At 42.9% G+C, this 26100-nt stretch overlaps 1 protein-coding gene across 2 annotated transcripts in view; it reads left to right on the top strand.

The window, feature by feature from the left end:
* The window catches only part of KCNQ5 (potassium voltage-gated channel subfamily Q member 5), a 504835-nt gene that overhangs the window by 294172 nt on the left and 184563 nt on the right, over nucleotides 1-26100 (top strand). For both annotated transcript variants that reach the window (XM_075268353.1, XM_075268351.1), the window contains exon 2: nucleotides 6152-6242. In XM_075268353.1, the coding sequence (XP_075124454.1) occupies nucleotides 6152-6242 (91 nt within the window). The remainder of the gene's footprint in view (nucleotides 1-6151; nucleotides 6243-26100) is intronic.

The following is a 26100-nucleotide window of genomic DNA, read 5'->3' as shown; positions in this document are numbered from 1 at the left end:
TACAGATATATAGATATATGCATTTACACATGTTTATGAATAATATATATATATATATATATATATATATATATATGTGTGTGTGTGTGTGTGTTCTTACTGTATATGTATATATGTATGTAAATGTATATTTATAGCGCATAGTGCATTGCCAAAATATGAAATGGTGAATATTAAAACTTAACATTAATTCAAGTCAGCTAAAATGATTGTAATTCTGTCTGCGTATCAACCCACATAAACAACACAAAAACATAACAGCAGAAAGATAAAATTATGACACCACTGCACATAAGCCAAGAAAACATATATCATACAACAGTGTTCAACATGCATACTGAAAAACATAATTTTATATTTTACCATCCCTGATAAGATGCTGTCTCATTAATATCCAATGTTCCCATGGCATCAGTTGCAAATCCCGGAGTTCAGAAGGTTTATTTTCCTACAGTGAGTGGAACTGGTTTCAGAAAGGCCACAGAATTATTCTGAGTACTTGCAGGTAGCATGTGGATGTGGACCAAAAACTGCCCAGTTACACCCTACCAGTATAACTGTTATACCCTGTTATAACCTTGGATCCACAGTCCTAAATGACTGCTACCCTAACTGTAACCTGATCTTAAAATAAAGGCCTATTTTTGGTCCCAGCCAGTAAATCCCATATAGTACTTACTAGTCAATCCCTTGTGTCTCAGCATGCCTAGTTTCGTCTATGGTTCATAGAACTCATCAGGGGAGCATCAAGTAACCAGCTATGCTAGCAGTAAAAAGCACAATGTACAAAGTCTACAAACTACCAAATTATAATCATAAAGATCACAACCATACAATATAGAATGCTATTAAAGACTAATAACCCACAGACTACTTATGTAAACTAGGTCATAAATGATTTGCCCAATAGGATAGTGACATTATAAAGTCTTGGACCTAAGGTGTAGGACCAGATTGTGAAAGTGTTGCTGCCTGGGCATCTACAAGCATCTGGTGTGGAGGACTAGGCCAAGTACCTAGAAATGAACAACTTTTATAATTGTAGTATCTATTTGTTGTGGGTGCAAAGGAAGATTAGTGCCTGGAAACATAGGGGTGTAGCTATTGCCACTTACGTAGCATGCCTCCTTACTGGTCTCCTCACCCCTTGCTAAGAATAGTGGACAGATCATGTGCCCAAATACTCTCCCCTCTTGCATCAGAATAGGCACACCTATAACATACTGTACTTGTAGAAACCCACATCATCCTGCAAATGGGTCCCATAGGTCATATAGGATTCCACCAAAAACTAGGAAAATACATGTCCTTCAAGATAAACCAATTCCCCTCATTATGGGTTTAAATGCAGCTGTCAATCCCATACAATATATGTTAAAGGTGCTTATTGCCAAAGCATAGATAGTGCTTTACTGTGACAATATGGTGCCACATTCTACATCTACTCTATGATGATGCACCATGATGACTTGTCACAGAAATACACTCCCAGCTCAATTTGACAAATCTGCCCCCAAAGAATGGTCATCAATAACAAGTTAAATTAACATCCCATTGTTCCTTTGAAAGATTATTTTTCTAATTGTATGTGTGTAGTCCCTGTCCTGGCGGCCATGTATTCACTTATAGCTTCTAGTTGTGAGGAAGACCTGGCAAGCACAAAGAGGAGAGGATAGACACAATGAGGAGCCGACCCAGGCACATAAAGCCTGACTTGTTTGTCATGGAGACTGACATCATTATCAGACTGCCCAATAGTCCCACTATGGTGGCTGAATATGAGAGTTTAAAGGTATTCATGGTTTTAAGGTTTCTTTGAAGACATCAGTGAATAAAGTAGAACTGACATAGATGCACAGGTGAAGACATTGCCCACCTCCAATGCATTTTTGGCAGGATGTCTTATGTCCCCAAACTAGATTCAGACTGTAGCCCATCAATTGAGTACCCCTGGCATTGAGATATTGAGAACCACTGCTTTATATCATATGCCTGTATTAAAGCCCACAACTCAATACTTATAGTGAACATACAACTCACTGAAACTCACTTATGGGGCACAGCATATGTAGACCAATAACCAGTGTAAAAAAATAATAAATCCCAGTGTGAAGTTATGACTGCATCACAATATATAGAGCATCATCTGTGTGAAATACAGAACCGAAGAGAAAATGCTCCATTTCAAATGACTCCAATTATGAGCTTTGTAAAGTCAGTCAACCAGTGACTTATTGTTTACAGGGGGTGACATCAGGTTAATTACTGTCACTTCTCCTTGTTATTCTCTTTATATACTGTATTCAAGCAAAATGCATATAATAAATACAATAATCAAGCTAATTACAATGTTATTACATTCAGCATTAATATTATCAATTTCATGGCAACAAAATATAAATGGCATCTAATTGCAGTTCAGAGAGTCCTTTTCCCTCATACACCTTTCCTTCAACTCTTTGACTCTATTCTCTTTGGGCCTCCTACATTGACCATTGTGGATTTAAAGTCTACAAATACTGATCCGCAATCTGCACAAAAACATGTCTGCATTGTATCAGTATGTCATCCACGACCATGGATCCTGTAAGATTCCCTACACTGGTCTGTGCCACAAATGAGGCCAAAAATTAAACACGTTTCATAATTTGTGGTCTTTGTATTTGGCGCAGACACATGGCCAAAAAATTGTGGCCATGTGTTTGGGCCCTTAGAAATGAATGGGACCACAATTGCTAATAAAATCTATGGTCATGCTTGAGGCCTACGGTGTTGCAGTATAGGATTATGTGTGCTCATTATTTACTTATTTATCTCATTTGTATAACACTAACATATGCCAAAGCACTTTAAAGACATTATCCCAATATCGGGTTCACAATCTAAATTTCCTATCAGAATGTATTTGAATTGAGGGAGAAAACTCACCCAAACCTAAAGAGAAAATGCAAAATGCTGTTGTCCTTGGTTAGATTCAAGGACAGCCACCACATATAAGGGTCCATTCACACAGAGGAAAATGGTGAGGAATTTGGTGTGGAATTCCAGTGCTGAAGAAAAAGCCTCCCATTGACTTCAATGAGTCCCTTTGTATGAACCCATTGAAGTCAATGGGAGGCTTTTTTCTCAGCACTGAAATTCCACACCAAATTTGTCACCATTTTCCTCTGTGTCAATGGACCGTAAATGTATTTTAGTATATCAGTACCTAGTCTGTAAAAGATATTTTTGTGTTCATGAGATGATCTATAGGAGATACAAATATGTTATAATAAGCCCAAACTTAATGAGAACTATAATAAGCAACTTAGCAGATATAAAGTATTAAATACGTTATATACTTAATAGATCCATCAATTGAAGTTGCAAATGACAACCTAGAACAAGCCAAGTACCCCCTCAAAAAAAGTTCCAACCAAGTACCCACAACTCATGTGACAAGTCCAAATCTCAAGTGGGAAATAAAAACTGACATGTATGGCGAACCAAGCACATCCTTTTGCATTTGGGGGCGCTTATTGCAGGCTCACATTAAAAGTTCTGAGTCTTAACTTTCAATTAGTTTTTCACTTACAGAGACTACCCGCCTCTTATCTCTGATCCAACATCTTCTACGGTCTGTCTCTTCTTAGCAACTACTGAGCCTCAGTATTTGTAGATTTTGGGTAACTTTGGCCCCCAGAAGCCTCAGAACCTGAGCATTTGTTAAATGTTTCACTTCCAAAGCACTGGATTTGAGCCTCAGCATGTCCCACCTTAGACTGTTTGGCGTACCACAGGGCGAGAACCTAGAAAATCTCATCAGGCAGCCAATATGGATTCTTTAATGTAACATGTGTAATGATAATTTCAACTTTTCCTCTGTTTATTTGGTCTCCCCACTGCTTGTCCTTTTTATTTTTTCATATACTCAGCACTTTTAATTTCTGGTTATGCTATGTCCTTTTAACATTATATACCATAAAGGAAGCATTACATTGACAAAGAACAGCATAAACAATGTACACTGAACCATGATGCAAAGAACTACAGACACTAATGTATTACATTAAAATGCTCTAAGTGGTCTGAATCCATTCCAATGTTTATATCCCTGCACTTTATCAGATAGGGAGGACTAATCATAGTTATGAAGAGTGAAATGCAGAACGTGTGATGCTCAGTGTAAAAAAAAAAACGGACAATTGCCTTGTGTCTTACTGTCAGTGGTGTCTGCATTTAATCTGTACTTTGTTACATATTCTACAGCGAGTAACTTTACTTACAGTATGTCATTGAGGCAGTTCTTTTATAAAGGCCTGGCTCATCTAATAAAGAGAGATTGCCCAGCACCCCTAGAGGGTGGAATGTATATAGGACCCTACTCTTTGTACTGAATATTATCATATTATTACAAGAACAATTCAGATTTGAGACTTTTGGCTTTACAGTATTATCTGCAATCCACAGAACAAATATTTGATGTTTTGGTCCTATTAATGGACCTTTCTTGGATTGGTAAATGATCTAAAAAAAAAAACCTTTACAAATGCAAGATTAGCTCTCACCTAAAAATATGTTAGAAAAAATAGTTTAAAAACATTGCTCACCAAAATGGTACCAAAAAAACACAAAGCGGTTAACATTAAAGGATCTCACACAATTCCAATGATAAGAAAAAGAAATTTATGTGGAAAAAAAGGTTTTTTATTATGCAAAAGTAGTAAAATTTTAAAATGTTATAAAATACAATCACTACAATTGTATCAATCCAAAATTGATAACATAAGATGACAATGGTGGAATAGCTGTTTTGGCCATTCCCTCCGAGAAGAGTGAATAGGGTTGCAAGGGATCCTCAGCCGTCCCGGATGAAGTGGGATAGTCCATTTTGGTTGCTGACTTGCTGTTCCAGGCGGCTGTCAGTGATTTCAACTACGGACACAAATAGAGGTTCAATACAAAAATAGAGCACTGAGCTATCAGATATCAGCTTGGTGCTCCATTATTCTGCTTTCGGCTGATGATGTCTGACATCATTACAGCTAGAGCGTGCAGGACCATGGGAAATGGGGTTAGGTGTGTAGTCCTTTTTTCTGTATAACATTGGTGGTTGAAGGGCATGGGGAAAACCACTTGCAATAAATTTAAAAAGGACCCCCTCATCTATTAAAACAGCCCTGTTTATATGGTGGCACACCTGCAGGGATCACTGTGGATTTCCTACCATGTTCAGCTGCTGCATTGCAAAGGTTCAAAACTACAGGATAAACCCAAAACCAAGGGCAGCAGGTCATTCTTTTGGAGTGAATTAGTAAAGTGGGTATAACATTGACTCACACAAGAAATAATTATTCCAACTAAAGTTGACATTTATTGCAGTTCATTTACAGTAATATTAGAGATACTAAAGCAAACGTAATCTAAACTACACAATATGCCCTTTCATATTCAATTGAATGCAATTTTTTAATTTTATAGTGTTTATTTTTGGATCTGGAGTCAGAAAGTTTGTTAAAAAGTTCTAATGAATATGCTTGTCTTAACCCCTTTCCCGCTCCATGCTGTACTGGTAAGTTACGCTGATAGTATAGCTATCACTCAGTGCTGTAATAATATAGCATTTTCATGCCGCAGACACTAGCTGAGCGCTGGGACTAGCCACCAGAGTCAGAAAATACACTGACTATGGCAGCTTAACCCCTCAGATGCCATAATCAATAGCAATCACAGCAACTGGGTGGTTTAGGGGCAAGACCACCTCCCGCCACCCTTCAGATCCCTCGTAGTGAGAAGATGCCTATCTCTATCACATATAGGGAGCCTATGTGTGATGTACTGCAACACAATGTATTGTACTATTCCATGGCCATCAAAAAGCAATGGATACTTGAAAGAAAGTAACTAACTTGCAGCTTTTTCAGACAGAGGCTACAGAAGAATCCTTCATAGTAGTAGGAAAACACTAAGGTGACCTCTTATATTGTCTAATATTTTAGCTATATTTCCTGGGCTCTCCTTTGTACAACTGCTAGTGGACCTCGTAAACTCTAGTTGTGGCCATTTGACTAATGAGTACATTGTGTGGTAGATGCAATAATTAACATTTATAATATTTAATATGAACCTGTTACAAACAAAAATAAACAAGTTTATTTTCTATCTTTTCCAGATTTCTTCTTGTCTTCAGCTGCTTAATTTTGTCAGTGTTTTCTACCATTCCTGAACATCAAGAGCAAGCTTCATATTGCCTCTTTGTCCTGGTAAGTGATGAATAATACTATTCACCATGGTGACAAATTAGACAATCTTTACACTAGCAATGCCTAAATATTGCAAAACCTTATTTGTAAGGCTCTCTTTACAAATACATAAAAATGTATAAAGTAACAAAGCATATTGTAAGGTTCTAATATACTGTATTTATCAAGTCAGTGTACGAGTTTCTGTGATCTCTGTGAATGTGGTTGCAGAATGGAGTCAAAGGGACCACCAGCATACAGAAGATTCTCTAGTGAACCCAGGCCCTCACACATAATATATCTAACGTAAGGCAACCCCATTTGGCGGGTTGGACATATAGAGGAGTCCATTCAGTGGACCATTCAGATGTTTTTACTGAATTTCAATTGTCTGATAACTTCGGGTTTAACAAATTGTTAATGAGCATGCCTTCAACCAATGGTTATTCCATAGTAACAGTCCTGTGATCAAGTATTCACCACCAGTCCCTTTAAGATTTACAACCAGAAACAGTTGTTTTAATACTTTAACGCTTGAAATGATGATGTGATGGGGATATGATCTTAAAAAAAAAAAAAAAAAGTTCTGAAATTTCCCCAATTCGGGATTATTAAAGGATTATCTTATCTTGTCTCTTATCTTATCTAACCCAATAGTAGAGTGGTCCCGAAGGTCTGTACAGTTTTCACAGGAAACAATTGTGAGATTTTACATTTAGTCCACAATGCCTTCATCATGGCAGTAGTATTTTGGCAATTGAGGTGTCAATTCACAAGGGGAAAACATCAATCAATTCAGGTGACCTTTAAGCACTCTATTTGCAGAACTGTGTTAATATACTGTGTTCTGGTGACATGTCCTGCAAAAGTCCTGCATAGCAGACTTTTGTATTCTCTTTATCTTTCAATTTTCAAACGATTTTCAAACTGGACTCTATTATGAGGCGTTCACACTTGCGCCCGTGTCCACCCATGGGGTTTCCGTCCTAAGCCCTGGAGAAACTGCATAGGGGATGGTTTGCCAGCGGTCAGTTTTAAAACCCATTGATTTGAATGGGATTTTAAAGCAAACCGCAGGTGTCCGCATGTAGCCTCTCCACAGTGAAACCTTTTTTTTTTTTTTTGCATGGACACAAAGTCGGACATGCAGGACTTTGTGTCCGTGCAAAAAACCAAAGACAGAATGATCACTTTTGATCATTTTCAGCTGGCAAGCTAGGTACTCTGATCTTGTGCCCCAAATATTTATTGAAATTATGCCATTTGTCACTCATCTCTAACCTAGTTATATACCCATAGTAGCAGTAAACCGCAGAAAAAAAATTATCACTTTTGGATGATAGTCTAGTTTATACTGATGGCAACCAAATGTTGTCAATTGTCACTCTGCCAAATTCAATGTGGCATTTGCTTCTATACAGGGATAACTGGCAGGATCATCCAGGTTCTTTTCTGCCTTCCAGGTGTTGATCTCAGGGTCATAGAATCCTTTACATTTCAGAAGATATTCTAGCTTTCTCAGGTGATAGGTCAGACACATCTCCCTTGATCATCATCTTCCATTTCTGGAGAAACCCGGGAACACTGTGAGAATAATGTTCTTTGACTTCTCCATTGCGTTCAACACCATTCAGCCAGGGCTACTGAGGGAAAAGTTAAACCTTGGTAGTGTGGACCATCACCTGTCCAACTGGATCCTAGACTACCTGACTAACTGCCCTCAGTATGTGAGAGCCCAGGACTGTGTGTCTGACACTGTAATCTGTAGTACGGAGGCACCATAAGGTCCAGTTCTTGCCCCATTTCTCTTCACACTGTACAATGCTGACTTTAGGCACAACTCATCCAGCTGTTACTTACAGAAGTACTCCGATGACTCTGCTATAGTAGGCCTTATCACTGATGGCGACAATAGGGAATACAGGGACTTAAACCTGGATTTTGTTGAATGGTGCCAGCGGAACCAGCTCAGGATTAATGCAAGGAGATGGTGGTGGACTTTAGTAAACGGAGAAGTGCTCCGACCCCAGTGGAGATCCAAGGAACATGTATTGAGATAGTCAGGACCTATAAGTATCTGGGCGTGCTCCTCAATAATAAACTAGACTGGGCTGATCATCTGGAGGCGCTGCACAGGAAGGGCCACAGCCCGAGGGCCTTCGGAGTCCAGGGGTCACTTCTTAGGGCCTTTTTCAACTCTGTGGTTGCTTCAGCCATCTTTTTCAGTGTGGCCTGCTGGGGGAGCAGTATATCAAATAGAGACAGAAATAGACTTGACAGGCTGATCAGAAGGGCCAGCTCTGTCCTGGGGAGCCCCCTGCACCCAGTACAGGTGGTGGGTGACAGAAGGATACTGTCTGTGGTGACCTCCATGCGGGAGAACAAATCCCACCCCATGTATGAGACCTTGATGGGACTTGGCAGCACTGTAAGGGACCGTCTGCTCCACCCCAAGTGTGAGAAGGAGCGCTATCCCAGGTCCTTCCTTCCAACCGTGACCAGGCTGTATAATATACATCAGACCAAGCGAAGATCACTCCGCACAGAGAACTAATGACTATGAAGTCTTCCTTCTTTCTCTTCCATTCCTTAGCTGCTATGGACGCCTAGTATATCTTCTCTTCTCAGCATATGTGTGTCTACGTCTGTAATATATTACTGTGTATTATCATGTATCTGTATTACTATGCAGCTGTAACATGCTGAAATTTCCCCACTGTGGGACTATTAAAGGATTATCTTATCTTATCTTATCTTACTGTATTACTGTTGATACTGGCTGCTACTTTGAAACAGCTACTGCCACTTCCACTACTCGGGCAGACATGTACTGCTTGGTCTACTTGGTCTATCATTTCATGTCCTGTTGCACTGCCACACATGTTGACACAGCTTTCTAGTGCCTACCACCATTGCAACCATTCAGATAAACATGTCTTGCAGTCTGGTCCATTATATTAGTCCCTGTCATACGTGTTGTCACATATACCACCACTGCCACCACTCTGGCAGACATTATATTATGCCCTGCTGCACTGCCAAACATGTTACCAAAGCTACCACCACTGCAACCACTCAGGCAGACATGTCCTGCTGTTTGGTCCATAATATTAGCTCCTGCCATGCAAGTTGTTACTTCTACCATCATTGCCCCCATTCAGGCAGTCATATCCTGTAGCCTAGTCCATCATATTATGCCGTGCCACACATGTTGCCACAGCTGCCACCACTCAAGCAGACATGTCCTGCTGCCTGGTCCATAATATTAGTTCCTGCCACACATGTTTTTACTTCTACCAGCATGGCCACCACTCCACCCATGTCCTGGTCTACCACCATGGCCACCACACTGTTGATGCCACAGTGTTGGTATAAAACCAAAATTTGATTTCACATCCTTTCATAGGATAATTTAAAGTGTTTTTTTTTTTTTTTTTTTTTTTTTTGAAAAGCCAAATCTTCATCACTTTTCAACCACAAATTTGTCTCCCAAATAACAACAAACCTGTAGTACTTACAAATCATCAAACAGGCCTTTGCCTTTTGCAATATAACCACCCTGTGTGTTTTAAATACCATGAGCAAGCACCTTTTCCCCAGAAAAACATTAAACTTTGGAGTGTGCTTACCATTTGTTTTTCCAGACATACATGTCACTTTCACTGTGACATAACTTTGGCTGTGTTTGCCTTAGGGAGCTAGAACTTAGATAGATGGTTCCTGGGATCCCTAAGAATGCTCTGCATTATGTTTTAAGCCAATTTAAGATATGGTTCACACCAAACTTGTTTGATCTAAACTGAATCTTGGTCCCAACCCACCCAAACCCAAGAAACAAATCTCTAGTATTTAGCACAGTTATCAATACTATACTGGTTTCTAATGGTTTCCCCAATAAGTCAAGTTGACATGAAATTGTTGTCTTTAATGCATATCAGTGCATACTATCCACTGAACACAACCAAAGCTAATGCAATTCTTTGCAGCAGCTGATTTCTGCTTTGGCTAATAGAACTAGAGCTGCCCAACAGGGAGATTGACTCAATGAATACCTTATGACATAATATGCTTTATATACAGTAGCTGCTCAAAGGGTAAAGTATAGAGATGAGCGAACAGTGTTCTATCGAACTCATGTTCGATCGGATATTAGGCTGTTCGGCATGTTCGAATCGAATCGAACACCGCGTGGTAAAGTGCGCCATTACTCGATTCCCCTCCCACCTTCCCTGGCGCCTTTTTTGCTCCAATAACAGCACAGGGTAGGTGGGACAGGAACTACGACACCGGTGACGTTGAAAAAAGTAGGCAAAACCCATTGGCTGCCGAAAACATGTGACCTCTAATTTAAAAGAACAGCGCCGCCCAGCTTCGCGTCATTCTGAGCTTACAATTCACCGAGGACGGAGGTTTCCGTCCAGTTAGCTAGGGGTTAGATTCTGGGTAGGCAGGGACAGGCTAGGATAGGAAGGAGAAGACAACCAACAGCTCTTATAAGAGCTAAATTCCAGGGAGAAGCTTGTTAGTGTAACGTGGCACTGACGGGCTCAATCGCCGCAACCCAGCTTTCCCAGGATCCTGAATGGAATACACTGTCAGTGTATTCCCGTATACCCGATATATACCCCCGATACCCGTTCCAACGGTGTGCCCCCCCACCTTCACCCCAGAAATACCCTGCAAGTCCCCTAGCAATAGGATTGGGGCTATATACACCCACTATTTTTGCTACTGCCATATAGTGCCATTGTCTCACTGGGAATTCAAAGAATATATTGGGCTTACATATAACTTCAATTCCAGGGAGAAGCTTGTCAGTGTAACGTGGCACTGACGGGCTCAATCGCCGCAACCCAGCTTTCCCAGGATCCTGAATGGAACACACTGACAGTGTATTCCCGTATACCCCATATATACACCCCAAATCCCCGTTCCAACGGTGTGCCCCCCCACCTTCACCTCAGAAATACCCTGCAAGTCCCCTAGCAATAGAATTGGGGCTATATACACCCACAATTTTTGCTACTGGTATATAGTGCCATTGTCTGACTGGGAATTCAAAGAATATATTGGGGTGACGTGCACCCACAATTTTTGCTACTGCTATACAGTTCCATTGTCTCACTGGGAATTCAAAGAATATATGGGGGTTATGTGCACCCACAATTTTTAATACTGGTATACAGTGCCATTGTCTGACTGGGCATTCAAAGAATATATGGGGGTTACGTGCACCCACAATTTTTAATACTGCTATACAGTTCCATTGTCTCACTGGGAATTCAAAGAATATATGGGGGTTATGTGCACCCACAATTTTTAATACTGGTATACAGTGCCATTGTCTGACTGGGAATTCAAAGAATATATGGGGGTTATGTGCACCCACAATTTTTAATACTGGTATACAGTGCCATTGTCTGACTGGGAATTCAAAGAATATATTGGGGTTATGTGCACCCACAATTTTTACTACTGGTATATAGTGCCATTGTCTGACTGGGAATTCAAAGAATATATGGGGGTTATGTGCACCCACAATTTTTACTACTGGTATACAGTGCCATTGTCTGACTGGGAATTCAAAGAATATATGGGGGTTACGTGCACCCACAATTTTTAATACTGGTATACAGTGCCATTGTCTGACTGGGAATTCAAAGAATATATGGGGGTTATGTGCACCCACAATTTTTAATACTGGTATACAGTGCCATTGTCTGACTGGGAATTCAAAGAATATATTGGGGTTATGTGCACCCACAATTTTTACTACTGGTATATAGTGCCATTGTCTGACTGGGAATTCAAAGAATATATGGGGGTTATGTGCACCCACAATTTTTAATACTGGTATACAGTGCCATTGTCTGACTGGGAATTCAAAGAATATATGGGGGTTATGTGCACCCACAATTTTTAATACTGGTATACAGTGCCATTGTCTCACTGGGAATTCAAAGAATATATTGGGGTTATGTGCACCCACAATTTTTACTACTGGTATATAGTGCCATTGTCTGACTGGGAATTCAAAGAATATATGGGGGTTATGTGCACCCACAATTTTTAATACTGGTATACAGTGCCATTGTCTGACTGGGAATTCAAAGAATATATTGGGGTTATGTGCACCCACAATTTTTACTACTGGTATATAGTGCCATTGTCTGACTGGGAATTCAAAGAATATATGGGGGTTATGTGCACCCACAATTTTTAATACTGGTATACAGTGCCATTGTCTGACTGGGAATTCAAAGAATATATGGGGGTTATGTGCACCCACAATTTTTAATACTGGTATACAGTGCCATTGTCTCACTGGGAATTCAAAGAATATATTGGGGTTATGTGCACCCACAATTTTTACTACTGGTATATAGTGCCATTGTCTGACTGGGAATTCAAAGAATATATGGGGGTTATGTGCACCCACAATTTTTAATACTGGTATACAGTGCCATTGTCTGACTGGGAATTCAAAGAATATATTGGGGTTATGTGCACCCACAATTTTTACTACTGGTATATAGTGCCATTGTCTGACTGGGAATTCAAAGAATATATGGGGGTTATGTGCACCCACAATTTTTAATACTGGTATACAGTGCCATTGTCTGACTGGGAATTCAAAGAATATATGGGGGTTATGTGCACCCACAATTTTTAATACTGGTATACAGTGCCATTGTCTCACTGGGAATTCAAAGAATATATTGGGGTTATGTGCACCCACAATTTTTACTACTGGTATATAGTGCCATTGTCTGACTGGGAATTCAAAGAATATATGGGGGTTATGTGCACCCACAATTTTTAATACTGGTATACAGTGCCATTGTCTGACTGGGAATTCAAAGAATATATTGGGGTTATGTGCACCCACAATTTTTACTACTGGTATACAGTGCCATTGTCTGACTGGGAATTCAAAGAATATATGGGGGTTACGTGCACCCACAATTTTTAATACTGCTATACAGTTCCTTTGTCTCACTGGGAATTCAAAGAATATATGGGGGTTATGTGCACCCACAATTTTTACTACTGGTATACAGTGCCATTGTCTGACTGGGAATTCAAAGAATATATTGGGGTTATGTGCACCCACAATTTTTACTACTGGTATATAGTGCCATTGTCTGACTGGGAATTCAAAGAATATATGGGGGTTATGTGCACCCACAATTTTTAATACTGGTATACAGTGCTATTGTCTGACTGGGAATTCAAAGAATATATTGGGGTTATGTGCACCCACAATTTTTACTACTGGTATACAGTGCCATTGTCTGACTGGGAATTCAAAGAATATATGGGGGTTACGTGCACCCACAATTTTTAATACTGCTATACAGTTCCTTTGTCTCACTGGGAATTCAAAGAATATATGGGGGTTACGTGCACCCACAATTTTTAATACTGCTATACAGTTCCTTTGTCTGACTGGGAATTCAAAGAATATATGGGGGTTATGTGCACCCACAATTTTTAATACTGGTATACAGTGCCATTGTCTGACTGGGAATTCAAAGAATATATGGGGGTTACGTGCACCCACAATTTTTACTACTGGTATACAGTGCCATTGTCTCACTGGGAATTCAAAGAATATATGGGGGTTATGTGCACCCACAATTTTTACTACTGGTATACAGTGCCATTGTCTGACTGGGAATTCAAAGAATATATGGGGGTTATGTGCACCCACAATTTTTAATACTGGTATATAGTGCCATTGTCTGACTGGGAATTCAAAGAATATATGGGGGTTACGTGCACCCACAATTTTTACTACTGGTATACAGTGCCATTGTCTGACTGGGAATTCAAAGAATATATGGGGGTTACGTGCACCCACAATTTTTAATACTGCTATACAGTTCCATTGTCTCACTGGGAATTCAAAGAATATATGGGGGTTATGTGCACCCACAATTTTTAATACTGGTATACAGTGCCATTGTCTGACTGGGAATTCAAAGAATATATGGGGGTTACGTGCACCCACAATTTTTAATACTGCTATACAGTTCCATTGTCTGACTGGGAATTCAAAGAATATATGGGGGTTATGTGCACCCACAATTTTTAATACTGGTATATAGTGCCATTGTCTGACTGGGAATTCAAAGAATATATGGGGGTTACGTGCACCCACAATTTTTACTACTGGTATACAGTGCCATTGTCTGACTGGGAATTCAAAGAATATATGGGGGTTACGTGCACCCACAATTTTTAATACTGCTATACAGTTCCATTGTCTCACTGGGAATTCAAAGAATATATGGGGGTTATGTGCACCCACAATTTTTAATACTGGTATACAGTGCCATTGTCTGACTGGGAATTCAAAGAATATATTGGGGTTATGTGCACCCACAATTTTTACTACTGGTATATAGTGCCATTGTCTGACTGGGAATTCAAAGAATATATGGGGGTTATGTGCACCCACAATTTTTAATACTGGTATACAGTGCCATTGTCTGACTGGGAATTCAAAGAATATATGGGGGTTATGTGCACCCACAATTTTTAATACTGGTATACAGTGCCATTGTCTCACTGGGAATTCCACAAATAATTTGGGGATTCATTCACCCTACATCTCAGGCTCTTGCCATATTCACCCAGGTTGTCAGTGCTGCACCAGCTCGTTCCCAGACAGCTCGGCCCGAAAAACACGTTACCTATATAGAGGATTTGGACAATGAAGAGAACATGTTCTAAATCTAATGTCTGCACCTTCTCCAGAATTAAAATAAAGGCAGCGTTTAACTTTCAAATAGCACTGCACAAAGGAAGAGCTTATCAGCTTGTCTCATGACATGCTACTGAAAAGTTTCATTTGTGTATCTTAATGTAAATATAGTTGTATAAGCTTTTTGGGTTTTAGGCACTGCCAAGTTATTTATTACCACCCGCTCCCTTATAATGATGATGACGCCAAAGTCACTGTGGGTGTTCAGAGCTCACAGCTTCGGGTGACATTTGTCTTGCTCTCTGTCGGTACCAGCTGTCTTTTTGGATACCGTAAAGTTATGTTGACTTTATTAACAGCTATAGAAGCTTTAGCCAGGTTGTGACGGTGTGTAACCCTAACAACACTAAGTGGGATACACATTAATAGTCAGTCTATGTACGCTAAACGTATCACTGAAGTAATTTTTTTTCCCTCTCCCCTAATATAAGAAAGGAACAGACATTAGACCTAGACCGGGGTTCGAGGCTTGAAAAAATCCAGTATTATTTGTTCTTCATGATGTGAAATATGTGTTGAAAAGCAACCCAAGATGAAGTCAGCCATGTGTGCCAGTGTGTTACTTGGCATGCCTTTGCTGGCCCCAACTGTAAGGGTCACTCTCCATTTCCTCCATTTTCCACTCCCCTTCACACCATTTGTGGTGAAGCAATGGGATGCACTGAAGTGCACCCTCTAGCCTCGTGTGGGATAGGGACATCAGATGCCACTCCAACCCCCTCGTCTTCCTCCGCCAGCCAACGGTGCGAAGATGAGAGGAGTGTGCTCTGAATGTTTTCTGCCTAGCAGAGGCTAGTTCTCACTTACGAAAATGGCCCCACTTTGACCTGTATATCAGGCACAATGGTGTAGATTTCAAAGAAACATGGCACCAACAAGTTGGAAAATGTGGGCCATGCGTGGACCGTGTTTGAGTCTGGCAAGCTCCAGATCTGCTACCAGGTTCCAGCCATTATCACAGGCGCAAAAATGCCAGGCCCCAGGTGTAGCAGGGAAAAAAAAATGCCATCTCAGCCAGGATGGCATCCCTGACCTCGGAGGCACTGTGCTGTCTGTCCCCCAAGCTGATCAGTTTCAGCACGGCCTACTGACATCTCCCCATGCCAGTGTTACAGTGTTTTCCGCTAGTAGCTGGGGTGGAGGTTGCAGCTTCGTAGGGTTTCAGTCTACTCCTGCCATGAATTTTGGCCTGGGAGAGGAGATAGGCCACCCCAGTTTGCACCCGGGGAACAGACTCCACCACATTCACCCTGCCTGTCATTAAAGATAAGCACTGCAGCATCCCTGACCACAGGCGCTTGTCCATGTGTCGGTGGTCAAGTGGACCTTGCAGCAAAGCGCAGAGCTCTGGGCCCGACTGATGTTATGGGACACATGCAGGCGCAAGGCAGAGACAGCACACCAAGAGAAGTAGTAACGGCTAGGCCCAGCATAGGGAGGTGCCCCAGCTGCCATCTGCTGACGGAAGGCCTGGGTCTCCAGAAGCATAAACAAACACCAACATCTCCAGGGCCAGCAGTTTATCGATGAGGCTGTTACAGGCTTGGGCATGGGGGTGGGTTGTATTGTACTTCTGCCTGCAATGAAAAGCTTGGGAAATGTGGAGTGGCTGGGAAGAGGCGCATGATGGTGCAGGCCAAAAGGGCGCATGAGGGTGAACTCCCCAATGTGTCAGAGATAGGTGTGTAGGTGTCCTTGCATCATATACTTGCACCATATTTGGCTTTGGAAGTTAATTTTGTGCCAAAAAGTGGTTAAGACAGCGATCCCTCAGCTACTCCCGTTACACTGTCTATTGAAGTTACCATCTGTGGAAGTGGACCACCATTTCTAAGATCCCAAAGGAAGCAGGCAAGAGATGTGCAGTTCAGAAAAAAAGATGAGAAAATAAGTTTAGGCTGTAGAGCACAGAGGGATCGGAGAGGACAGAGCTGGTGTCGGCCAGGTATTCCCACAACATACGCCTATACTTGTCCCTCCTGGTGACACTAGGCCCCTGAGTGGCAGTAATTTGTCCAGGGGGGCCATTAACGTGTTCCAGACCTAGGAATAAGTCTTCCAACAGGGTAGAGTTTTGCATGCCTTTGCTTCTACCCACTGTTTTTGCTGCTTAGCTTCCCTCCACATCTACTCTGCTTTCACCCCTAAACATCACCCCAGTTTATGCCTTTGCTTCTACCCAGGTTTTTTGTTGATTTAGCTTCCCTCTACATCTACACTGCTTTAGCCCCTAGACATCACCCCTGTCCATGTGGGGTCGGTGGCCTCGTCATCCACCAACTCCTCTTCCAATTGCGCACTGCCCCCTTACTGCAAACCGCACATGACCACAGCTTGCCTTGATGGCAACTGTGTCTCATGATCCCCACTTAGGTCCAGACAAGTCGGTGGCGGGTCCAAAACCCCAAAATTGGAAGGAAATGGCAGATGCTGCAGTATTTCTAACACCTGTTCCTGGTGCTCGGGCCTGGTCTGTGTTGTACCCTGCACCCTGCTTAACGCATCTGCCATATCCGAAGTTGTGCTGAGCGCATGCTAATGTTTCGTGTCCAGTGCAATGGATGGGATGGGATTTCACATAAGTCTGCCACCCATGGCCACTCATGGTTGAGCAACTGAGGGAGTTGACTTTGACGAACCCGAGGGTTTTGGAGTTGGAACTACATCAAAGGTCTGTGCTGCTCACACACTCTGCTCAACACATGATATGTTTAGTGCCAGCAGTGTGGAGACGTCGCACAACAGCCGTTGTTCCAGCAGGTACAGGCGTTGTAGGAGTGCATAGAGGCTAGCAGCGGCAACTATACACTTTAAAAACTATCCGCACAAGCGCCACACTTTCACCAGTAGCTCAGGAACATTGGGGTACCTTTTTCAAAAGATTAGCAGCAATGAGTTAAAAACGTGGCCCAGGCATGGAATATGTTGCAGGCTGCCAAGCTACAGAGCCAATCCCAGGTTACGGCCATTATCACACATGACAACATGCCTGGGCCCAGGTGCAGTGGCAAAAACCACATTGCCGTCTCATCGAGGATGGCATGACTCACTTTGTAGGCAGTGTGCTGTCTGGCCCCCAAGCTGATGAGCTTCAGCACGGCCCGCTGACGTCTCCCCACACCAGTGTTGCAGCGTTTCCAGCTCGTAGCTGGGGTCAATTTAACAGCGGAGGAGGGTGGTGTTTCAGCCCTCCTCCCAGGAATGTTGTGTGGGGAGACAAGTCAGGCCACCACATTTTGCGACCCGGTCCACGCCTCAACTACATTCAACCACTGTGCCCAAATTGAAAGGTAGCGTCCCTGTCCGCATGCACTTGTCCATTCGTAACTGGTCACATGGAACTTTAGGGCTAAGCGCTGAATTTAGGGACCGCCTCATGTTTGGGGGAAAGTGCTGGTGTGGACGGCACAGTGCGGTGGCGCAGTAGACACTCTGCCCAAAAAGGGCAGAGTGTCCCCCAGCCGGGATTCCAACATCTCCTGGGCCAGATTTCTTGAGATGAGGCCGTTGAAGCCTTGGGCATGTGGGTGGGTTGCGCTGTACTTTAGCATGAAATGAAAGGCTTGGGAGATGGGGAGTTGCTGGGAAGAGGCGCATGATGGCGCGGGCAAAAGGAGAAATGGCAGGAAAAGGTGAGGATAAGGGTGAACTCCCCAAAGTGTCAGAGGCAGATGTGGAGGTGTCCTGGCTCCTGGTCTGGACTGCAGCGCCAGCCCTGTCAACAGTGGAAGAGGCAGTGGCAGCCAGGCCAAACGACGATTATCCTGCGCTTGCTCTCACCCACTGAGCCCAGGGCTTGCCTTCCAAATGATGGCACCCGCAAGAGGTGGTGAGATTCCTCTCCGCAGATCTCCAAACCATCTTGGACTTGCAAATTGCACTAAATTTGTCATGTAACTGACATGTATATGATGAGTCTATCCATTGTCTGTTCATTTTGGTGAAAGTCAGCCTGTCAGCTGACAGACAGCTGTGCTTGTCAGTGATGATGTCACCGGCTGCTTGTACCCCCAGTTTTTGCTGCTTAGCTTGCCTCCACATCCACACTGCTTTTGCCCCTACACATCACCCCTATCCATGCCTGTGCCTCTAGCCATAAGTCTGCCACCCATGGAAACTCATGGTGCAGAAAGTGAGGGAGCTGACTCTGAGGAACCCTTGGGTTTTGTAGCTGGTACTCCATCAAAGGTCTCTGCTGCTCACACACCCTGCTGAACATACGGTATCTAGGGTTAGAGCGTGTGGTGACCTCGCACAACAGTAGGTGCTTCAGGCAGATGTAGGCCTTGCTGGAGTGTATTGCGGCTAGCTCCAGGTACTGTAGACTTGGGAAAGTGGGTGTCCAAGTGCCGCACTTTCACCCTTAGCTCAGCTAATTTGGGGTATGTTTTTAAAAATCATTGCACCACTACATTGAACATGTGGGCCAGGCATGGAACGTGTTGGAGGCTGGCAAGCTCCAGAGCCCTCCAACAAGCTAAAAAACCTGGCCCCAGGGGCAGCGGGGATAAACAAATTGCCATCTCATCCAGGATGGCATCCCTGACCTCAGAGGCAGTGTGCTGTCCGTCTCCCAAGCTGATGAGCTTCAGCCCAGCCTGCTGACGTCTCCCCACACCAGTGTTGCAGCGTTTTCAGCTCGTAGCTGGGGTAAATCTAACAGCGGAGGAGGAGGAGGGTGGTGTTTCAGCCCTCCTCCCAGGAATGTTTTGTGGGGAAACAAGTCAGGAAAATTCTTGAAACGGGAGAGTTTTGCATCTTTGCCCTTGCTGCCTATGGACATCCCTTTGCCTCTAGCCACCATTTTCCCTGCTTTGCTTGCCTCCACATCCACACTGCTTTTGCCCCTAGACATCACCCCAGTCCATGCCTTAGCTTGTACCCCCAGTTTTTCCTGCTTAGCTTGCCTCCACATCCACACTGCTTTTGCCCCTAGACATCACCCCAGTCCATGCCTTAGCTTGTACCCCCAGTTTTTCCTGCTTAGCTTGCCTCCACATCCACACTGCTTTTGCCCCTAGACATCACCCCAGTCCATGCCTTAGCTTGTACCCCCAGTTTTTCCTGCTTAGCTTGCCTCCACATCCACACTGCTTTTGCCCCTAGACATCACCCCAGTCCATGCCTTAGCTTGTACCCCCAGTTTTTCCTGCTTAGCTTGCCTCCACATCCACACTGCTTTTGCCCCTAGACATCACCCCAGTCCATGCCTTAGCTTGTACCCCCAGTTTTTCCTGCTTAGCTTGCCTCCACATCCACACTGCTTTTGCCCCTAGACATCATCCCTATCCATGCCTCTTCCCCTAGCCATAACTCTGCCACCCCTGGAAACTCATGGTGCAGAAACTTTGGTTGCTGACTTTGAGGAACCCTTGGGTTTTGTAGATGGAACTCCATCAAAGGTCTGTGCAGCTCACACACCCTGCTCAAGATATGGTATTGTAGGGTTTCAGCGTGTGTGAATGACGGACAACAGCCTGTGTTTGGACAGATGTAGGCCTTGCTAGAGTGTTTTTAGGCTAGCAGCGACTCCTGTGCACTTGCAAAAGTGGGCGCACAAGCGCCGCATTTTCAACAGTAGCTTCGGTACATTTGGGTATGTTTTTAAAAAACTTTGCACCACTAGGTTAGACGTGGGCCAAACATGGAACGTGTTGGAGGCTGGCAAGCTGCAGAGCCGCTACCAGGTTCCAGCCATTATCACAGGCGTAAAAATGCCAGGCCCCAGGTGTAGCAGGGAAAAAAAAATGCCATCTCAGCCAGGATGGCATCCCTGACCTCGGAGGCACTGTGCTGTCTGTCCCCCAAGCTGATGAGCTTCAGCACCGCCTGCTGACGTCTCCCCACACCAGTGTTTTAGCGTTTGCCGCTAGTAGCTGTGGTGGAGGTTGCAGCGTCGTAGGGTTTCAGTCTACTCCTGCCATGAATTTTGGCCTGGGAGAGGAGATAGGCCACCCCAGTTTGCACCCGGGGAACAGACTCCACCACATTCACCCTGCCTGTCATTAAAGATAAGCACTGCAGCATCCCTGACCACAGGCGCTTGTCCAAGTGTCGGTGGTCAAGTGGACCTTGCAGCAAAGCGCGGAACTAAGGGCCCTCCTGATGTTGAGTGACACGTGCTGGTGCAAGGCGGGGACGCCACACCGGGAGAAGTTGAGACGGCTAGGGACGGCATAGTGAGGTGCCACAGTTGCCATCAGGTCCGGGAAGGCGGGAGTTTCAACAAGCCGGAACGCCAACCTCTCCTGGGCCAGCAGTTTAGCGATGTTGGCGTTCTAGGCTTGCGTGGGTGGGTGGTTAGCGGTGTATTTCTGCCGGCGCTCCAATGTCTGAGAGATGGTGGGTTGTTGTAAAGAAGCGCCTGATGGTGCCTTTGATGGTGCAGGAGAAGGAGATAAGACAGAAACAGGGGAGGATGAGGGAGAAGTCAACAAAGTGGCGGAGGCAGATGAAGTGATGTCCTGGCTCGTCCTCTGGAGTGCATCGCCAGCACTGTGAGCAGAGGCAGTGGCATGAACGGCGGGCGACGTTTGTCCTGCCGTTGCTGCCTGCCACTGATTCCATTGCTTGGATTCCAAATGACGGTGCATTGAAGTGGTGGACAGGTTGCTCTTCTCAGGGCCCCTACTCGATTTCGAGAGGCAAATTGTGTAGACGACACTATATCTGTCCTCGGCGCATTCCTTGAAAAAACTCTACACCTTCAAGAAACATGCCCTCGATGGGGGAGTTTTTCTGGGCTGGGTACAAAAGGGAACATCTTCGGACATTCCGGGTCTGGCCTGGCTTCGGCAAAGCAGCTGACCTCTGCCTCTGGACATGTCTCTGCCTCTAGCTACCCTTTTTGGTGCTGCACCTGCCTCAACATCCACACTACTTTCCCAGCTTGACATCTGCCTTGTCCAGGTGGGGTCGGTGTCCTCGTCGTCCACCACCTCCTCTTCCAACTCCTGTCTCGCCTCCTCCTCCTGCACAATGCGCATGTCAACTGGCTGCCCTGACAGCAACTGCGTCTCATCGTCGTCGATGAGGGTGGGTTGCTGGTCATCCGCCACCAAATCGACCGGAGATGGAATGGAGGAGACTCTAGTGTTTGAGCATCTGGACACAGATACTCGTCTGTTAGGTCCGTGGAATCGCGAAATGGAGGGGCAGGTTGCGGTACAGTCAAAGGAAGGGAGAACAGCTCTGGGGAGCAGGGACAGTTGGGGTTATTGTTCTGAGAAGATTGGGAATTTTGGGTGGAAGGAGGACAAGACTGTTGGGTAAGAGGAGGTAGAGGCTGACTGGCTGGTGGACAATGTGCTTTAAGCGTTATCCGACAGCCATTGCAAGACCTGTTCCTGGTTCTCGGGCCTACTAATCTTTGTACCATTCAGCCTAGTTAATGTGGAACTTTTGTGCAAAGCGCAGAACTTAGGGCCCGCCTGATGTTAAGGGACACACGCTGGTACAAGGCTCAACTCACCCTAAGTGCCAAAAACACTGCTGGTGCAAGGCTCTACTCATGCCAAGGGCCTCAATCTCTGCTGGTAGCTCAGCTTAAGGTCATGTAACTTTGTTTGGAAGGGCTCATGTTAAGGGCTAGAAAAGTGAATTTTGGAAGGTCTTACCACATCACACACACACACTCAAAATGACAGTTAAGGGTGAGGGCTTTTGGAATTCCCATTGCCTATTCCATTTGTGGTTGTCATGGGGAACGTGATTTAAAGGGGTGGTTGTTACTGTTTGTTGAGCTTAAATTGGGGTTTGTGTCCATCCATTTGGGGAGTAAAGAAGGTTTCCAGGTATTTTCCCACTTTGATAGAGGTTTTTTTGAATGTGGAAAGTGTGTAGTTGTTAGGCAGTGATGTTGGGGTAATAGAGGGTCTTTGGTGTGTTAGATGCCCCCAGGCATGCTTCCCCTGCTGTCCCAGTGTCATTCCAGAGGTGTTGGCATCATTTCCTGGGGTGTCATAGTGGACTTGGTGACCCTCCAGATACGGATTTGGGTTTCCCCCTTAACGAGTATCTGTTCCCCATAGACTATAATGGGGTTCGAAACCCGTTCGAACACACGAACATTGAGCGGCTGTTCGAATCGAATTTCGAACCTCGAACATTTTAGTGTTCGCTCATCTCTAGTAAAGTATCTTTCATCTAAAGCCTCATTATATAAGTATATAATACAATTACATAACATTCTTTAATATTAGTGTAATGACTCATTTGACAAACAGGGCTGATCTAAGAGTTTCTCAATGATGTTTGTTATGAAACTCTGTGCCAGCATGTCAATGAGAAAATATAGTCTCCTTAGAATAATTGTAATACCTTACACTAAGCAAGCTAATGATGTAAAATAATCATTAAAATTGTTACAAATCAACTATTTATAGTATTTCCCAAAGGATATTAATGGATAATACAATTCATTCTGAGAAACACCAGATAAATATACCCCGAGATACGGGCAGGCACCATGTTTATATAGTTCGCTAATACCCTTGTTATGTTGTCTTCTCTTCTGGTTGAGTAACTGCCAAATGGCTTAAATTTTTGAAAAGGTATGTGAAACTTGAAGGAATGGATCAGGCAGGCATGTTATGCTCTTTCAGATGCTGAATGATATCCCTGCACTTGTAAGACAATATGAGTGCTTACAATCTCAGCTTTGACTGATATGTGGAGGGGATTTCTGTAACTAGTATAAGACTGGCTTATGGTGTCTCCGTTCTTACTACACAGGTGCACAGTGATTTTCCTCTGAATTATGGCTCTTCTTACAGTTAGCTAAACAGAGTCTTGTGGGATCAATTAACCTTTTCCACAATTTGATATGTTACGGTTCTTGTTCTTTCTTCCTGTCATATCAACACTTCAGTAAACATTTGATAGCCTCGAGACACATGCAGGGATAAATATATATCTTCCTTGTGTATTTGTTGCTAGAGATCATGGTAGCTTGGTCATAGCTATATCTAAAAACATAGCATTCTACAAACATTTTTTGGCTACAGAATTTCTTGTATTAACTATCAAGTTCACCTAGAAGATTTTTGTACAAGACTGCCTTGGGTGTTAGCAAGAACATGGAAGAATACCTTACCTGTCCTTCCAAGTACATTAGATATTATTTAATATGTATGGATTACTGGGTGCAATAGTGTTAGAAAGTATATTCAAGCAAAAAATGACTGGCCATTAAGTGGAACATAAAAGTTCTTTTTTTAATGTATTGGCATTACCAAAATACTGGGGGGACCAGCAATGCTGCTGCCATTTATGGTTTGGCTACAGGAAGTGGCTGTTGTGTGTGGGGTAGGGGCCCAGCTGAACTTTTTTTCACCAGCTCCCAACAACCATTAGTTGTCTCCATATATCCATGCATTGTGTTTGTCTTTAATGCTTTACAAGACTTTTCTTTTCACCAGTATCTGATACATGCACTTGTTTGGTAATCCATATAAATGTCCTTGCTTTATTCTGAAATTTCACATCTACTGTAACTTACAATACTGGTCTCCTCAAACTCAAGCTGCCACATTATCTGAAGTTCCAGGAGCATAAGCTTAGATATACCATAGTGTACTGTTGGTATTGAAACTTGATGTCTTCTAAAGGGCCAATTACACTACATGATTTTTGGCAACAAACATTCATAGGAATTGGCATTCCCAATAACTGGTGCATGTAAATGTCCTTGGTCCGCCAACAAACTTTTTGCCTGGTTACATCTTTTATGCAGTTTCAAAGAGACAAGATTATTGGCAGTATATTGGTCAGTGTAAAGAAGAATGTGGTGCTGATAATAAAATTGTATAGGGGAAAAGGCTTGTGCATATGTTTGCCATCAATAGGAGCTTGTCTTGCCTGTGTAGTTTAACATAATATATGGGCCACATTTAGGTGTTGTTTACTAATAGCAAGATTTAGTGTTGATTATATATGTAAAGTGCTACAAAATATGATGGTGCTATACAAGTAAGCAAAATTAATAAATAAATAATATTTAACCTTTCTGAGTTTTAGAGAGTCTTTAAATGTCCTAGATTTATTACACTGACTGATACTAAATAATAAAGGGCGGTCACAATACAATTGTACCATTTTTTGTACAACAGTACAACGGTAGTGCCTGCAAAAGTCGTGCCGTTTTACAAAACTAAACAAAGATGACAAGAGAAAGCTTCCTTCATGTTGTTTACATTAGTGTCAATGTGAATGGACACGTCATTAGTCTGTGGCTGTTCTCTGCAACAGTTTAATGTCCGTTGCTGTCATCCTATGATAGAAGACTACAATGGACATTAACAACATAGTGTGAGCCTAAATCTGCCACATCTTTAGACTTTATAGTCTAAGTGTATACAACTGATTAGTTTGCCTATTTTGCTCCAAAACTTTGGTGAAATTCTGGCACACATTGTTTTATAGTCATCCTTGACTCATTTTCCACTAAGTCATGCACATATAAATTCAATTCCTTCCCTCTTACAGAGCTAGTCAGAAAAACAAACAGTCTTAAAAGTAGATGTGACATTTTGCACCAGAAATCTAAGATAACTGACAAAAACCCAATAGTATATGTGGGCCATTGTTTGTGCTTCAGTTCTGTATACAGCAGCTGAGATTTGATACACTAGGATCAGGCTAAATCATAATTGCAACAAAAAAAATATCAGAAAGGCTGAACTTTGGTCTCCAAATTCAGCTGGTAACTATATGCAGCTAAGCTCACTATGGTCCAATTATTGTTAACATACCATGACTTAACTTAGCAGGTTACATATTATTTTTAATAGCTAAGGTCTTAGCTTTTTAAATTTTAAGTAGTGCATATCCTTAATAATTGTAAAACCCTGTGTGGAAATGCATTACATATCACCTTTTGAAGCTTGAAGCTGATTCACTGAAAAGCTTTAAATTGTGGAAATGCTACTTTAATAATGTTTTATTGTCTCCTGGGTTAACTCCACATTCATTAAGGGAAATGTATTCTGAAATAACCCAAGGAAAGCAGGTCATTACACTACAGTTAATAAATTTGTGTGGAAATGCAAATTACATTAGCTGGGAACTGTTCCACAAAGTCCTAGGTTACATGTTTTTCTCTGTGGGTTT

Source organism: Leptodactylus fuscus, chromosome 3, assembly GCF_031893055.1.
Source record: "Leptodactylus fuscus isolate aLepFus1 chromosome 3, aLepFus1.hap2, whole genome shotgun sequence".
Classification (NCBI taxonomy): Eukaryota; Metazoa; Chordata; class Amphibia; order Anura; family Leptodactylidae; genus Leptodactylus; species Leptodactylus fuscus.
Note: the sequence above shows the minus strand (reverse complement) of the source record. Positions and strands in the feature narration are given on the sequence as shown.